The 17,589-nt window shown below is 33.9% G+C and overlaps 1 protein-coding gene across 3 annotated transcripts in view; it reads right to left on the bottom strand.

Annotated features, from left to right (window-relative positions):
• The window catches only part of LOC114325820 (homeodomain-interacting protein kinase 2), a 273,933-nt gene that overhangs the window by 229,253 nt on the left and 27,091 nt on the right, over positions 1 to 17,589 (bottom strand). For all 3 annotated transcript variants that reach the window (XR_007697026.1, XM_028273951.2, XM_028273950.2), the window contains exon 2: positions 8,225 to 8,599. Coding sequence is in view for 2 of the 3 variants with exons in the window: in XM_028273951.2 (XP_028129752.1) it covers positions 8,225 to 8,596 (372 nt within the window). In the remaining variant the exon portion in view is untranslated. The remainder of the gene's footprint in view (positions 1 to 8,224; positions 8,600 to 17,589) is intronic.

Here is a 17,589-nt window from a genome sequence, read left to right on the forward strand (position 1 = left end):
ATATTTGAATTTTTAGCTTTAATTGAATTATTTTCTAGTTTTGCTAGTTGATGCTGAAGTGACACTTAGTAAAACAAGAAAATATTTGAATTAAAACTAAAAATTAAAATATATTGACATTGGTAGAAAGCGGTCGGCGGTGTTAGCGATTGTACACAGAATCTCACCCCTGAATCTTATTTTCGGTAATGACATTGGGAAATTGTAACAAAATGTCTAAAAATTAATTTAGAAATGGGGTAAATACTATTAAAAAGCAAATTTTATTTTTGTCATAAGAAAATGTTGAAATATACCAAAAATCTACTAAAAAATATTGCCTACTAGAATTTTTTAAAAAATATCAAAAATCTACCAAAAAAGTAGAAATCTACTAAATGTGGCAACGCTGCACTAACAGCGCTGGCCAAAACCGTCAAATCCCCTCTGCTCTACCCATGGCGCGTCATTTAAATTTATCAGATAAATGCACAAAATTGCCACTAACAGCGCTGGCGAAAGCTGTCAAATCCCCTCTACCCATCGGCTCATGGCCAATAGGATTGAGTGGTCTAACCATCTTTCGTCAGTCACATGCGCGGGATCGTTTGGTTACAAGAGATAGATAGACCACCAGACTGTTTCCATGCTGTTTCCGCGTTACGCTTTTTTGGTGAGTATGCCGAGTCTACGCTTAATATGTCAATGAAAGTATCTCATCTTCTAACTTACGACAGATGCTTCAAAAATAAAAAGTCTACAGGGAGATTTTGGTTGCTGACGATACGTTATGTGTTGAATTTAGATAAGGTATGTTAAAATTAAAACGTATTAACTAGGTGGCGCCAGCCAAAAGGAAAAAAATACTATCTCTATATATTTGTATAATAATAGTTTAATGCATAATTTAAATAAAGACTGATTATATTGTTGAAAATAATTATTGATAAAATGCAGTTTAATAGACGTACTTAATGGAAATGACTATGACACGTTAGTGTAATGTAATAGAACATTTTAACAAACAAGTGATAAAGGGACATAAAATGTGTTTATTGTTTTAGTATTACATACAAACAACGGATTTTATGACAACTATTAAAACATGACTTAGCAATAATACTAAACAATTGCAGTTTTGTACTGAATTGAATTTCACAAACACTAGAAGAGCAAAAGAAAAGATAGCCATCATTTTATAGAAGGAAAAAAGAGTCTTCGTAAGTTGCCTTTTCAATTATTGAAGATTGTCTATAGTTGTGGTAAGTTGTTATACCATCAGTGGGAAATTGTATCTTGCAGCTAAACTAAAAATCATGCTTGAAGCCATAAAAATCTCATTGTTTGGATGATTTCTTTCCTTCTGTGCCAACATGCTTCCATCGTATGGCGTATGTAACAAATGGAATATCTCAATTAGGGTGATACCTTCTTCTTCTTTAGGTGCCGTGTCTGTATTCTAGTCCATTCTTTCACGGTTTTGGCTCTAAATTTTAAAGAACCGCTTGGATTGACATGAAATTTGGCATACCTATAGCTTACATGTCAACGAAAAAAAGTGATATTGTGCCGATGTGTGCTTTTGCCCTGGGGGTGACTTTCACCCCCTCTTGGGGATGAAAAAATATATGTCCAAAATAAGTCCGTAAATGGGTAAACTGACTAATTTTAAGTAACTTTTGTTCTATAGAGCTTTTTCGCCAAGTCAACACTTTTCGAGTTATTTGCGAGTGAATATCATTTTTCAACAAAATAACCACATTTTTAGACTGTTTTTCGCAAATAACTCAAAAAGTAGGTAAGTATTTTGTCGAAAAAAATGTTCTTAGCCAAAATATAGCCAAAAATATAGTTCATAAAAATGGTATACGCGTTAGGTCTCTGGATCTCGTAGAACCAGAGTTATAGCCAATGAAAAATAGATTCATATTCACCAAATTTCAAATAGAATATTTCGACGTGAAATATCCAAAAAATTAAGCACTTTTTGGGGAAAACCCATTTTAACTTTTTTAAAGTGTTTAAAAAAAAGATTTATTTCCCTTTTTACAAAAAGTTTCTAGCATTAAATTTAAGCAAGTTACGCTCAAAATAAAGTGTTGGTCCCTTTTGTTTTTGCAAAAAAAAATCGGGAAGACCACCCCCTAATTAGCAACTTAAATGAAATTAATCATTACCGCTCCATAAATTATTTTACTTATGTTGTGTTTATATAATCTGTAAGTTTCATCGATTCAAAGTGCTTATTTTTGAAAAAATTTGGTTTCAAAGTAAAATTTTTAAAAATTTAAATTTTGAAAAATATGTTTTTTTTTCAAAATAACTCAAAAATTGTTAGAGATATCAAAAATCTCGAAGTATAAAAAGTCAGATTTGCTTTTCTGAATATCATGTATTTTTTTGTTTTTCTCTTAGACAAAAATTGATTAAGATTTGGTGTTTCTAAATTTGCATACATTCGTGATCAGTGACTCGTTCAACCCTTTTTAACTACAGCCCTTTTAAAAATAAGGACTTTGAACCGATGATACTTACAGATCATATAAACAATATATACACGAGTTAAGAAACTTGTGAAGTCGTAACGATTAAGTTCATTTAAGATACTAATTAGGGGGTGAATTTCTCGATGTTTTTACCAAAACCAAAAGGGGCTAACTTTATTTTGAGCGTAACTTGTTTAATTTTGATGCTAGAAATTTTTTTTATAAAACAAATATGAAGCTTTTTTAAACACTTTAAATAAGTTGAAATGAGTTTTCCCGAAATGTGCTTCATTTTTGGTTATTTCACGTTAAAGTATTCCATTTGGAATTTGACGAATATGAACCTATTTTTCATTAGCTATAACGCTGCTTCTACTAGGTGTAGAGACGTGATATATACACCATTTTTTAAAATTTTTTACGGGCTATATTTTTGATAAGAATGTTTTTTCGACAAAATACTTACTATTTGAGTTATTTGCGAAAAACCGTCTAAAAGCGTGGTTATTTTGTTGAAAAAATTAACATATTCACTGCCAAATAACTCGAAAAGCATTTACTTGGTGAAAAAACTCTATAGAACAAAAGTTACTTAAAATTAGCCAGTTTATCCATTTCCTGACTTTCTCTGGACGAATATCTTTTCACCCCCAAGAGGGGGTGAAAACCACCCCCAGGGCAAAAGCACATATCGGCACAATATCACTTTTTTTCTTTGACTTATTAATGTGTATGCCAAATTTCATGTCAATCCAAGTGGTTCTTTAAAATTTAGAGGTTTTGCAATATTTTACCGTTAAAGAACGGACTATTCAGACGTTGGTCGTCATCATGTTTACAATTTCCTGAAATCTCTCTCTATCGGCTGCTGCGCGAAATAATTCTTCTACTGTGCAGCCACACCATTGTCTAATATTACGCAGCCATGAAAGTTTCTTTCGACCAATCCATCTCTTTCCCTCCACTTTTCCTTGTATTATAAGGCGAAGCAGATGGTATTTAGGTCCTCTAATTATATGGCCGAAGTATTCTGTTTTTTCCTCTTTATAATGCTTATGAACAGACGTTCTAAATTCAGCATTTGAAGAACATCTTCATTGGAAGTGTGCGAAACCCACGATATCTTTAGGATTCGTCGATAGCACCACAATTCGAATGCCTCTATTTTGTTTAGCATTGTGGTTTTTAACGTCCATGTCTCACAACCATACAATAGGATAGATCACACATAACATTTCAGCACCTTCTTTCGAATATTCATCGACAGGTTTCTGTTACATAAAACTGGTTTCCAGGTCATAAAAGCCTTCCGTGATATTTCGATCCTAGTTATTATCTCTTCATCAGTCACAATTTACATTTAACCAGCTGCCAAGGTACTTGATATGATTTACCCGTTCTAACTCCTCTCCATCAAGAGAAAGCTGACCTTGATATATACTAATCTTTCCAACTTCCATCCACTTTGTTTTTGAAATGTTGATTTTAAGACCTCTCCGATAACTTGCTTCACTGACTAGATTTAGTAGTGTCTGAAGATTTGTAAATTTTCAGCAAGAATGGCTGTATCGTCAGCGTATCTAATATTGTTGATTACTTCTCCGCCTAGCCTTACTCCCTCTTATCTGTCATCCAAAGCCTCCCTAAAGATTTCTTCAGAGTACAGATTAAAAAGGGTGGGTGATAAAACACAACCTTGTCGTACTCGACGTTTTATCGGCAGTTTTTCAGTACGACTGTCTCCAATTTGGATAGAGGCTACTTGATTGTAATATAAGTATTTCAGCAGTCTTATATCGTAGTGGTCAAGTTCTGCTGCCTGCAGGCAATCGAAAAGTGTATCATGTTGTCTCGGTCGAATGTCTTCTTGAAGTCGATGAAACAAACATAAACGTTCTTTCGGAATTCACAACTTTTTTGTAATAGAACGCGCATACAAAATAGTGCTTCCCTAGTTCCTAGACCATTTCTAAATCCAAATTGCGTATTATCCTCTCTAGTTTCGCACAGAAGGAATACTCGGTTTTGTATAATACGTAAAAGTACCTTAAGTGCGTAACTCATCAAACTGATTAGTCTAAAATCGCTGCATTTGGTGGGCCTGCTTTTCTTTGGTAATGTTATAAACAGTGACTCCAACCAATCATCTGGTATTTTTCCTTCGTTATAAATTTTGTTAAAGAAAGTAGTCAGGGGGTGATACAAGAAGAACATTATAAGTTCCTGAAACAACTCAGAAAGTGACATAAACCACGCACTAATCGCTTTAGAAATGGAGAAGGACCAATTTTCAGTGATGAAAAAAAAAAGCAATAAAAGCAGACTGGAAAAACTATTCCTAGAGTTTGCTAACAGAGCAAATACAAATAAATACAGGCCACGCTGTAGCGAATAGGTCGGATTTAGACCAAGACAGTCAACTATTTCAACGTAAAACAAATATTAGTCAAAGCTAGGGAGCACGACATAGATATCTATCAAATCTTTGCAGATTTTCAACAAGCCTATGACAACATAAACAGAGATAAAATATATTTAATTATGCGAGAAAATATACCTTAAAAAATTCACTATCAGAACTTATTGCCAGACCTCTTACGTGTGATTTTAAATACGCACTTTCAAATAAAAACTACTACTTTTATCGCAGCTTGTTTTTTTTTTAATCTTCACTTGAAAGGCAACAGAAAACATAACTGACCTTGTGATTGTGTGTTCGATATCCAAAATAAACATTATTGGTTATCATTCCAATATTGATAATAAAGAAGTGAACTTGAATCACACTAGTAACAATAATAGGTATTTTATCTTTTATATCAGATAATTGATATAAAATACAACAGACATTTACACAAGGCGAAAACGGCGCCTGGTTCGTTGGGAAAAATAATCCCATGAGATTTTTTTGCATAATTACATTCGTGAGACATCCCAGGATAAGGTTCAAGAAGTCGCCCACGTGAAAAGTGGGCCAAATTTTTTTTTACAATTTTTTTTAATCAAATTGCAAATATCAATATTTTTGGCCCGGACAATTTTTTTTGTAGGTTTTTTGGACCATTCTGGATAAAAAAGGTCTCTTATAATTTTTCTCTAAAGTTGATCGTTTTCGAGTTATAAGCAATTTAAAATTGAAAAAAACGAAAAATGGCGATTTTCAAGGCTTAATAACTCGGTTAAAAGTTATTATTATGAAAGTCAGAAAGTGACTACATCAAAGTTTAATGCCCCCCCCCCCCCTACAAGATCCCAAAGAAATTTTTTTCATTATTTTATTACTAAGCTGTTATTTTTAAGTAATAATATTGAGCGCCATGCACGTGGTAGCCGGCCGTAAATGCTGAGTGCGAGAGAGATGCCACTCCGGCAGTCCAATTGTGCATCTTACTTGCACTCACATTTACGGCCGCCTACCACATGCATGGCGCTCAATATTATTACTTAAAAATAACAGCTTAGTAATAAAATAATGACAAAAATTACTTCGGGATCTTGTAGGGGGGGGGGAAGCATTAAACTTTGATTTAGTCACTTTCTGACTTTCATAATAATAACTTTTAACCGAGTTATTAAGCCTTGAAAATCGCCATTTTTCGTTTTTTTCAATTTTAAATTGCTTATAACTCGAAAACGATCAACTTTAGAGAAAAGTTATGAGAGACCTTTATTATCCAGAATGGTCCAAAAAACCTAGAAAAAATTGCCCGGGCCAAAAATATTGATTTTTGCAATTTGATTAAAAAAAATGCAAGTTCTCCAACGGAACGCAGCATCAAGGAGGCATTATCCATATTTCTTTTGAAGCCACCCTTAAACACGCAACAAGACATGGCGTATTTGAAATTATTGACTTAACCCAATGATTGTCAATGTCATTTTTTACGTTTTCATTAATTATTGTTTGTTCCTTTAAAATTATTTTAAAGCATCCGCTCAAGAAACTTATTATTCTGACGATGATTAAAGTAATAATTGAAACGTCACCATGAAGTTTAATTTAGTTATGGGTTTTATCTTTAAGTTTATTATTTTTATCAAGTTTAATGGTGTGTCCTTATTTACATAAAAAAAAAATTGTTAAAAAAAATTTGGCCCACTTTTCACGTGGGCGACTTTTGAACCTTATTCTGTGATGTCTCACGAATGTAATTATGCAAAAAAATCTCATGGGAATATTTTTCCCAATGAACCCACCGTTTTCGCCTTGTCTAATTAGTTTTGACAAGAGTTAACAAATTTTATCTTAATAGTAGTGTTGAATTTTACATGTTATAAAAACATGAACTAATCTACTAAACTGATAACGAATCACCACTGTTTATGCCCTTTTCTAGTTTATTTTAATTTAATGCCTTTTCTTATGACGTGGCAACGTGGTATTTTTATACCGATATATCCACATATTCTCATACGATAAAGGCAGTCGCCAAGAAAGAGTCGAAAGACATACATCGAGTAGTAATGTTGAAAAAGTAACTATTCGTTACAAAGTACTCGTAACTTACGAATACCGAAAGTAACGATTACTATACAGAGAGGCAAATCGTTACTTTGATTACTCTGATTACTTAGTTACTTCGTACCAATCGTATCAGAGCTAGTAACGACTATTGTATCTACTTTGATTACTCTGATTGCTTCGTTACTTCGTACCAATCGTAACAGAGCGAGTAACGACTATTGTATCTACTTTGATTACTCTGATTACTTCGTACTTCGTGAAGGTCGTTATTATATCGGAATACCTATACAAAATACCTACCTGCTGAGAAATACGATTCTCGATATGACTACCGGTACTCAAATACAAAAGTAATAATAGTAATCAAAGTAACGAATACTGTAAATGATTACTTTATACAAAAGTAACGATTTGTAACGAATACTCGAAAGTAACTATAATCAACATCACTAACGTCGAGTCGTCAAAAACCACAGCCAGGTCATAGGGTGAGACAATCCCTTTTAGCGTGCAACAAATCTCTTCAAAGTGGTTTGTGTCGTTTTTATCAAGCTTAGACAGTTCAAAGTGTAGGGTCTTATCCTATATTCTACTGTTGAATTTAGTGTTTTAGAGCCAATAAAGTCATATCTTTCATACGTTGTATCACTTTCAGCCAGCATCTTATTGAAAGTTAATATCGCGTTAAATTCAATCACCTTCAATGATAGTTCTTCTTCTTCTGGCGCCGTATACCATGCAGCGTGTATGCTTTCATTCTGGTTGTATTATGCGTAAGGATCCTTATTGTGCTTTTCTTATTATTGTATTGATATCAGGTTCTATAACTGTCCTCAAAATTTTGATTGTGCTGTACCAGGATAAATATGATACTATTCTTCTGCTGTGTAACCAATTGTGTATTATAAACAGAGACGCATTCTCTCTGTCGAGGTGCGTATTAAACATGTTTATATTAACATTTAGTTGTCTGGCTATAGGGAATAAGATATTCAGATGCCAAGATTGAGTGCATTTAGAGTAATTTTAGTCAGAGAAAAGGGGCAAAAAAAAGTTTTTAGTTGTTCTTAATCTAAAGCAAATACAGTCGAACCCGCTTATTAGAATACCTGTTATTGGAATATCCCGGTTTAAGGAATAGAAATTTGATTTCCCGAAACGTTTCTACCAGGCATAAATGATCGTTTATTAGAATATCCCGGTTATAGGAATACTATTGCTTGGCACGAAGGCTATTCCAATAAGCGGGTTTGACTCTATATACAAAAATAAATAAAAGAGAAGAAATACTTACTTTTTGGCCGCAGCGCTGATACGTGTCTAACAATTTGATGGTCGAAGCGCGTACAAACGGTTGTTGATTAACGCGACTAGGACTGCCATTGTGATTATGATTTGTATTTTGATTATTAACGTTATTACCGGTCAGAGAAGAAAGATTGGTTGTGTTTGAAGAAGATCCGAAATTCTGCGTTCCGCCGTTCACAGAAAATACTTGATCGACGAAGGAAAACTCTGAGCCTGTGTTGCCGCTAACGATACCGGTACCGTTACTATAATGTTCTGCCTTACGCTTTTTTGGTTGGACCGCCCCGTTGTTGCTGATACTGCTATTGCTGTTGCTATTCGTAACCAACTGATGGGATTGGATGAACATGTCATGCATTCCCTGAAAGCAAAAGAAATCGTTAAAAAAAAAAGAAAAATATAAGTAGATCAACAATGTAACATGTAAGTTTAGCAAATTTTTCCGAAATATTTATAATCCTTAAACCTTCAAGTACAAATAAGGATATTTTGATAAAGATAAGCGGTTTCTATCTTGCTACAAACATAGTTTTTAATTTAAACAATGATTTACGCGCCGTCTGCCTGTATCGCTGCTGACATATTCGAAATATTTGTATCCATGATTTCAGCGAGATGGAAACCATTTATGCGTGTTAAAATATTCTTACTTGTACTTGAAGCTTTCAAGATTATAATGGGCCGCACGTTGGGCGCCAATGTGTAAGCGCCAATGTATCTCTCAGGTGTACAGGTGTAAGTTCGTCTTGTCTTAATCTAAGATATGAACAATATAGATTTAAGTTGGGACAAATAAAGCATACAATTAACCAATAATACGTAATTGTCATAAAACGAAGTAAAGTAATGATATTTATGTATGCAAGCCATGTAGACCTTAGATCTTTACCATGTCTTTAAGGGCAGTTGTGTTCTTGTTCTTGACGACAGCTGAAGTTGGTGCTTTATTTTCACGTGGTTTTCATCGTCGACGATGTGGATTAAGAAATCCCTCCCGAAGGAGAACAGAAATTATTAACTTAGTTCCAAAAACCCAAGAGATTGTGGTTGAAATAAATGAATCAGGGAAACATGAACTTAAATAGACCTCAGATCTTATAAAAACATTTCCCTACCATTTTGAGAAGACTGACCTTGACATAATTGGAAGGGGAGTTGTCAACCGAGAAATGAAGTGTAGCGCAGAACAGAAGTATAGAAAATTAATATGTCTGTGGTTAAATTAGTTGTCTTTGGAATACGGGTAAGGTAAAGACAGAATATTTAGTTTATGAGAGAGAAAGAAAGAGGGCGCCAACTTCTTCTTCTGGTAGCACTACAACCCGGGATGGGTCTAGACTGACTGCACAACTCGCTTCCATCTCGAACGGTCATCCACGATAGTTGGGTCGGTGGGTAGCCCCATTGTTCTTAGATTTGACCTTAATATTGTCTCTCCATCGCATTCGTGGGCGTCCTAAGGGCCTTCTTCCTGTGGGGACTTCCTCCCAGATCAGTTAGGTAAGGCGGTTATTAGGGAGTCTATGGACATGGCCAGCCCATCTTAGACGCTGAGATTGAATTTCTTTGACTATGTCACTCGCCCTATACATCTACTTGGCCTCAGCATTTGTTCTCATTCGGTATTGGTTGCTATTAGGGTCGTGATAAGGTCCAAAGATTCTTCTGAGGATTTTTCTCTCAAAACATCTAAGTTTTCTTTCAATTGCTTTGGTCAGAGTCCACGTCTCACACCCATACATGATCACCGGTCTAATCACTGTTTTATATATTCGGATATCTGATGCTCGTGTTAGGCTCTTAGATTTAATAGTATTGTGGAGGCTATACATACATCTGTTTGCTGCCTGAATTCTCCCTTTAATCTCTTCCGTGATATCGTTATCTGCACTAATCTGCAGTGATTGATGCTCCGAGGTATTTAAAACTTTCCACTCTTTCAAAGTTACATGGGTCTATCTTAACATTTTGACCTATTCTATCTCGTCCCTTTTGTTTATTGATGCACATGTACAGGGTGCGGCAAAAGTCAGTTCCCCGATTTGCACAATCGAAAAATATCGGAAAATGAAAATGCAAAACGTTTAATTAAGTCGTAAATTTGGGTTACAAAGGTGCATATAAAAATCTAAGCTTTATGTTCGAACTGGTGTCCATCTTCCTCGATACAACGTTCACAACGGCTCGCAACGCTACGGCATGTTCGGTTGAGGATTGCCTTGTTCTGACGGAGGTGTTCAAATTCTTCCTCAATAATTTTGTCTTCAACTGTGGGAGAGTTTGCGGTCGCCTAGCATACACACTATTCTTCAGCAGACCCCATAAAAAGAAATCGCAAAAGAAAAACGCGTTCTTATTTCGTGTATTTGCCGCCCGCCTGCATGTTTAACTCGTTACTAACAACGCACCGACACACACAACGAACAGCAACACGTGACAGGCAGATGAACGAAACTCAAGGTTAACCCTACAAACAGTAGGGGACACCTAGCTGTTATGCGAGGCCGATTGTTAGCATGTACTTATAACGCTTATGCACGAAACTACATAGCGGGAACTGACTTTTTCCGCACCCTGTATTTGGTTTTCTCTTCATTTACCCTTGGGGGGGGGGGTATGGTTTGAAATATTTAATTTTTTTTTATTATTTCAAATAAAAGTGAATACTTTCAAGAATACTCTCTGAAAATTTCAAAATAATCTAAAATTACCAGAGATACAGCGTGTTGAATATCTCTACCTTCGACTCGCTTTGCCGCGACTTCGCGCCAGCACGCTTGAGCGTAGTGAGAAACGTTAAACAACTGTTCGCCTTCTCTTTTGTAGATTACTCCTCGATTCAAAAAAACGTATTCCAATGTGCATGACTTTACGATTTGGCAGACAAATAAGAAGATGAAGATGCAGTTGTCAAAACTTTAAACGCATTTTTCTCAAAACTGCTTTTTCAAATGCGGTGGACATTGTAACTGAAAAACTACTCGGCCGATCTACCTGATATTTTGCACAGATTTTCTTGAGACATTTCATGAGGTAACAACGTCGAGTTATTTTTCTTTTTTTGCTTATTTTTTGTTCAACAATAATAAATCTGTTAATTTTCAAAAAAAATTTACCAAAAATTTAATTTTTTTGATTTCTGAGTAATACCAAAAGTTCAAAAATCATTAAAAATAAAAAAACTCGACGTTGTGACCTCGTGAAACTCATAAGCTAATTAAATATTTTAAAATTTTTTGTTTCTTATGATCTAGTGACGAGTTCTGACGTTCACCGCAAAATCCACTTTATGTGAGCTGCCTGTCAAAACTTGTCACCAATGGCTCACTTTTCAATATTTTGGATTGAATTTTTTCTAAATATTCTTTGAATTGTACCATAGCTTCGAAAAAAATTCACAAAAATGTGCTTGATATGTTGATTTCAAACCATACCCGTCCCCCTTAAACCAGTTTTATTTGCCTCTACCTCCAATTTTTTGAAAGTCTCCTTCACATTAATACATTAGGTACTGTGTTTTCCACAATGTCAATGTAATCCGCGTATGATAGTAGTAATTTTGGTCCATTTATTGTCAGTAATTCTGTTCTAATTTGTGCTGTTCTTACTACTTACTCCTACATTATATTAAAAAGGAGAGGTGACAGCGCATCTTCTTGTTTCAGGCCACTGCTTATTTCGAACGATTCTGAGAGTTTGTACTTTGGATCTACAGCCGTTTACGCATATCTTAACAAGCTGGATAAGTTTTTTTGGAACTGAAAGTTCTGCCATTGCATTCCACATCTGATCCATTTTAATGTTATCGTACGCTTGTCGGAAATCTATGAAGAGATTACGGATAGTTCTATTGAATTCCCATCCTTTTTCAAGCAGCTGTCTTAGAGTAAAAATCTGGTCTATGGTCAAATATTTGAAGAAAAAATACATAAAAAGAACCGGAAGCTTAAGAAATTAACAAATTCAAAAGAAATTGGAACAAAATAATAATTTAAAGATAAATTAATCAAGATGTGACGTTTATAGTGTTACACTTATTGTAGAATTTAAATTCATTTAGTAGGTAGTTTTTTAGAAAAAAAAATTGCATAACTCAAAAATGAAGAATTTTTAGAAAAATTACCACGAAAGAAAAAGTATTTATTTTGATGAGACGCCCAAAAAAAAAGATCCCGGCGAGATTTGGGAATTTTTTTTATATAAGGTATGTTTTTTTTTCAAAAATAATTAAATAGATCATCATCATCATTCTCTTTGCCTTATCCCTATGCGGGGTCGGCTTCCCTAATTGCATTTCTCCACACAATTCTATCTTGGGTCATATTAATGTTAATCCCCTTTACCAACATGTCCTGCCTTATCGTCTCCCCCCAGGTCTTCTTTGGTCTTCCTCTCCTACTCATTCCAGGAATCTGCACTTCAGCTATTCTTCGTATTGGGTGATTAACGTCTCGACGTTGAACATGACCAAACCATCTTAACCTATTCTCTCTCATTTTGGCATCAATTGGTGCCACACCCAGACTTCCCCTAATATACTCATTTCTAATTTTATCCTTCTTTGTCACTCCACTCATCCATCTAAGCATTCTCATTTCCGCCACATGCATTCGTTCTTCCTCTTTCTTTTTCACTGCCCAACATTCAGTTCCGTGCATCATAGCCGGTCTTATGGCTGTTTTATAGAATTTTCCCTTCAGCTTCATTGGAATATTTCTGTCACACAACACACCACTCGCTTCTTTCCACTTCATCCATCCAGCCCTAATTCTACTGCATGCATCTCCATCTATTTCTCCATTACTCTGTAATACCGATCCTAGGTACTTAAAACTATTGCTTTTCACAATCATTTAACCATCCAAAGATACCATTTTATTTGTAGTAACTCCATCTTTAAATGAACATTCCAAATACTGTTTTTGTCCTACTAAGTTTTAAACCTTTTTCCTCCAGAGCTTGTCTCCACTGTTCCAGTTTTTGTTCTAAGTCTCTTTCACTATTTCCTATTAACACTATATCATCAGCATACATTAGGCACCATGGAATACTACCCTGTAGTTTCGCTGTTATCTGGTCCAAAACTAATGAGAATAAATAAGGACTAAGCACCGAACCTTGGTGCAATCCTAAAAAATAATTAAATAGATAAATAATAAAAAAAAATATTCTATCAATAACCTCGGAACTCAATTGCCATACCTCGTATATGTTTGTTGACATTTAAAACACTTTGAACTTTAGTCAGTTTTAAAAATATTTTCGAACATTTATGAAAACAAGTAACACTTAACAGGTTTAAAGCACATTTTACACGTTTTAATACTCAGATGACGTAGTATTTTTATTTGCAACTTATTTTTTTTTCGCATATCTACACTTTCGTGTATAGCCTTAATCGTAAAGTAATGTTTCGCAGAAATGACTCACTGACCTTATTAGTAAATATTGTAATGTCTCGTCCACAACGAGTGAAAGTACCTGGCGAGCTACTTAGTTTCAAGCAAATGAAAAATTTAAATTTCAAATGTAGTTTGTGGTTTTTTAGCGCCAGGTTTTGAATAATTCGGACATTTTTATGTCCTGTTAATTACAATTTAAATTAATCATTATTTTTTGTATAAATAATGTCAAAACAATTTGCTTTAGAACTAGAAATTAGAAGAATAAGACGGAGCACACTAGTTCGCTCCCAAGGTAAAAAAATCCTCTTAATTACATACTAGTTCCCTCCGAAAACCATAACCTAGTTCGCTCCCATGGTTAAGCGGATTAAGAGGATCGGTACGTTTTTTCGGCTGCAATGCTATTCAAATGGGGATTCATTTTTTTCGAATCCTGAGAAAACTAATAAGTATTTTTAAAAAAAATTAAACGCAGAATGAAAGATTACGTTATTAGCGAGGGCCGAAAGTCCCTGAGAACTTCTATAATGTTTATTTTAATAAGTTACAGGGGTGAAAAAGTAAGAGAAAATTTAGTGTTATTTTTAATTTCAAATATCTCATTCAAAATAAACTTTTTATTTATTCTAAGGGACTTTCGGCCCTCGGTAATAGAAATAGAAATATGCTTTATTGCCATGAAAAATTTTACAATTTTATCGACAAAGCTTATAAATAGTCAAAAAAACAAAACAGTAACAATCCAATTTACTAAAATTACATAAATCGTCAATATATTTAAATAATAATAATAATAATGAAGTTAAAACAGAAATAATCAATTGCAAAAATTTAAATAAATTGCAAATGCATAGTGTACCTAATAATTAATAAAAAAGGTTTAAAAGTTAAAAAGTTAAGCTGCTGCATATGACACCCAAATATAGATAAAAAAATAATAAAAATACTACTTGTGCAAAGGGTACTGTAATTTCTTAGTTATTGACTAAAAAATCTTCTACTGAATAATATGGTCTTTCAGACAGGTAGGCTTTTGTCAGTTTACGGAATTTGTGGAAAGATGGTGCAGATTTTAGTTGTAGGGGGAGATGGTTGTACATTTTTTTTGCGGAATATAATATCGATTTCTTTACTAACTCCGAGGACGGGGTCGGCAAATAGACATCAAACGTAGAATTTCTCGTGAAGTAGTCATGATTAGGTCTTGGTGGAAAGACATGTAGATGTTTACGAATTAAGCACACAGTTTCTAAAATATACAGAGATGGAAGGGTTAAAATTCCGTGATCTTTGAAATAACTTCTGCAATGTGTTGTTCTTCTGAGGCCAAACAGATATCTTATTGCTCTTTTTTGTAATTTGAAAATAACATCGAATTGGGCATCTGTACCAGAACCCCAAAAAGGAAGACCATAACGAAGATGTGACTCGAACAAAGAAAAATATGTTATTTTGGAAGATGCTAAATTGAGTTCATTCGAAACAGATCTTATAGCATAGCAAGCTGAAGAGAGTTTCTTCCGTAACAAATCGATATGGAGGGACCATTTAAGGTTGCTGTCTAAAAAAATACCAAGAAATTTTACAGAATCAACGGTACTGATCTGGCTGTTATTAAGAGGTAAGGGTTGAAGAGCTCCTTTATAAGACAATGCTACTGTTTTATCTACGTTAAACGAGAGTAAATTTGAGTCAGACCAGGTTTTTATTGTAAGTAGATCAGAAGTTATAGTAGCATGAAGAGTTGCAACATTTGAGTTGCTCCAAGTGATACTGGTATCATCAGCAAAAAGAAAGATTTTTCCATCGATTTTTAAATTAGTGATGTCATTAATAAAGATCAGGAAAAGTAGAGGACCCAATACTGAACCTTGAGGTACCCCACATACAATGTTTTTGAGAATAGAGTCTGTATCATTTGCTCTAACCAGTTGTTTCCTATCATCCAAATAAGATTGGAACCAATCTAAAGAAATGCCTCGGATTCCGTAGATATTTAGTTTTTTATCAAAATGTGATTTACACAATCAAAAGCTTTGGCGTAGTTACAAAAAACGGTGGCAGTGTGAAGATTATGTTCAGTGCTTGATAAACCTCATGTAGTACAGAAAACATGGCATCAGTGGTGGATTTATTATTTAAAAAGCCGAACTGATTTTGTGATAAAATGTTGTTTTCAACTAGAAAGGACATAAGTCGGGCTTTTATGAGTCTCTCAATAATTTTGGAAAGTACCGGTAGTAGTGCAATAGGTCTACAATTGCAGGTATTAGATATTTCACCACCCTTATGAAGAGGAATAATGATGGCTGTCTTCAGGCACTCTGGAAATTTACCTTTCTCAAAAGAATCATTGATTAGGGAGATGAGGACTTCTAACACATTTTCTGGAAGATTAGAAAAATTTTTTATCGATAGACCATCAGCACTACAGGAAGATTTGCTTTTGATACTATTCATTGTTTGGATCAGTTCAGATTTATCGACTGGTTTTATAAAGAATGAATTCGAGACCTTTCTTGAATTAGGGAGATAGGAAATGGAATCTTGTTGTGGCAAAATAGTTGATGTAATATTTTTACAATTAACATTAACAAAGTATTCATTTAGATTTTCAGGGTCTGGAAGGGAAAATGTTTGAGCAGTGTGGGTTTTATTTAGTCTTTCATTCTGCGTTTAGATTTTTCAAAAATATTTATTGGTTTTTTCAGGATTCGAAAAAAATGAACCCAATGTCGGTGTAATATTTTCCAAATCTATCTTTGTCATACAACGCACTTAGTCGAATAGAATATTGTCAGTCAGAAACTGACAATCAGTGACAATTTTAAATAATTATTTGACATGAATCGGGAATATTTTTAGTTGTTGATTAAATAATATTGATATTATATAGTGTATTTGATAAATAATTGATTTAAGAGGTGAACTTTATAAAAAGTTATTTATTGTGTATTGTTTATGGAAGATAGAAGCAGAGAATACATCAAGATATATTCTGTGATCCAAGTATTTTGTTGTTAAAGTTGTTCAAAATTGTAAGCGTTCCATAGTAACAATATATTATTAAAAAAATCACTTTAACACTTTTCCTCTTTTCTCGATTGAGTATTAGTTTTTGTTGTAGGTACATATAAATTATTACAATCACTGAATACATAGATAGCGAAAAAATTATCACATTTATTAACTTAATTAATAATTTGCAATTATACAAAAAATAACAGTTATCCAAGAACATTCAAAAGCCATCTCTTTAAATTAGTTATGACATTGTCAAGTAGAATGACATTCTAGTAATATGTATATACATATTCATACCAGTGTGAATTTTACTACACGTAATTTGCCATGTAAAGACAGAAAAGGTAGGGATAGCCGTAAAATATTTGCGAATTATGTACCCATAGCCTTAAGTATTAATGTATTAAGTTCTAGGAAAATTATTGTCGGCAAAATTCGTACTGTGACTTTTGTATTTTATATAGAAATTATATAAAATATTGGTTGTTACATATTTATATAAATATGAGACAGAGGAATTGGATTATTTAGATTTAGCCCAATAAATGACTGTTTTGGAGTGTAATTTTCCGCGTTACGACGGATTTGCTTGAAAAGTTGGTTTTAGGTTCTACTTACGCCCCACTTTAAAGTTGGACTTGTGCCGTTGGTTGCTTTTACTTGGGGGGTGAAAGCCACCCCTTCTCATAGGTGAGAAAACATACGTTTGAAATATGTCCAGAAATGGATAAATTGACTACTTCTAAGCAACTTTTGTTCTAGAGAGTTTTTTTTAAGTTAATATTTTTGAGTTATTTGCGAGTAAAAATGTTTATTTTTCAACAAAAAAAAAACACGTTTTCGGGAGGCTTTTCTCAAATAACTGAAAAAATAAGTATTTTGTTGAAAAAAGAATATGCTTCGAAAAAATACGGCTTGTTTA

The sequence above is a fragment of the Diabrotica virgifera genome, chromosome 3 (assembly GCF_917563875.1).
Source record: "Diabrotica virgifera virgifera chromosome 3, PGI_DIABVI_V3a".
Lineage (NCBI taxonomy): Eukaryota > Metazoa > Arthropoda > Insecta > Coleoptera > Chrysomelidae > Diabrotica > Diabrotica virgifera.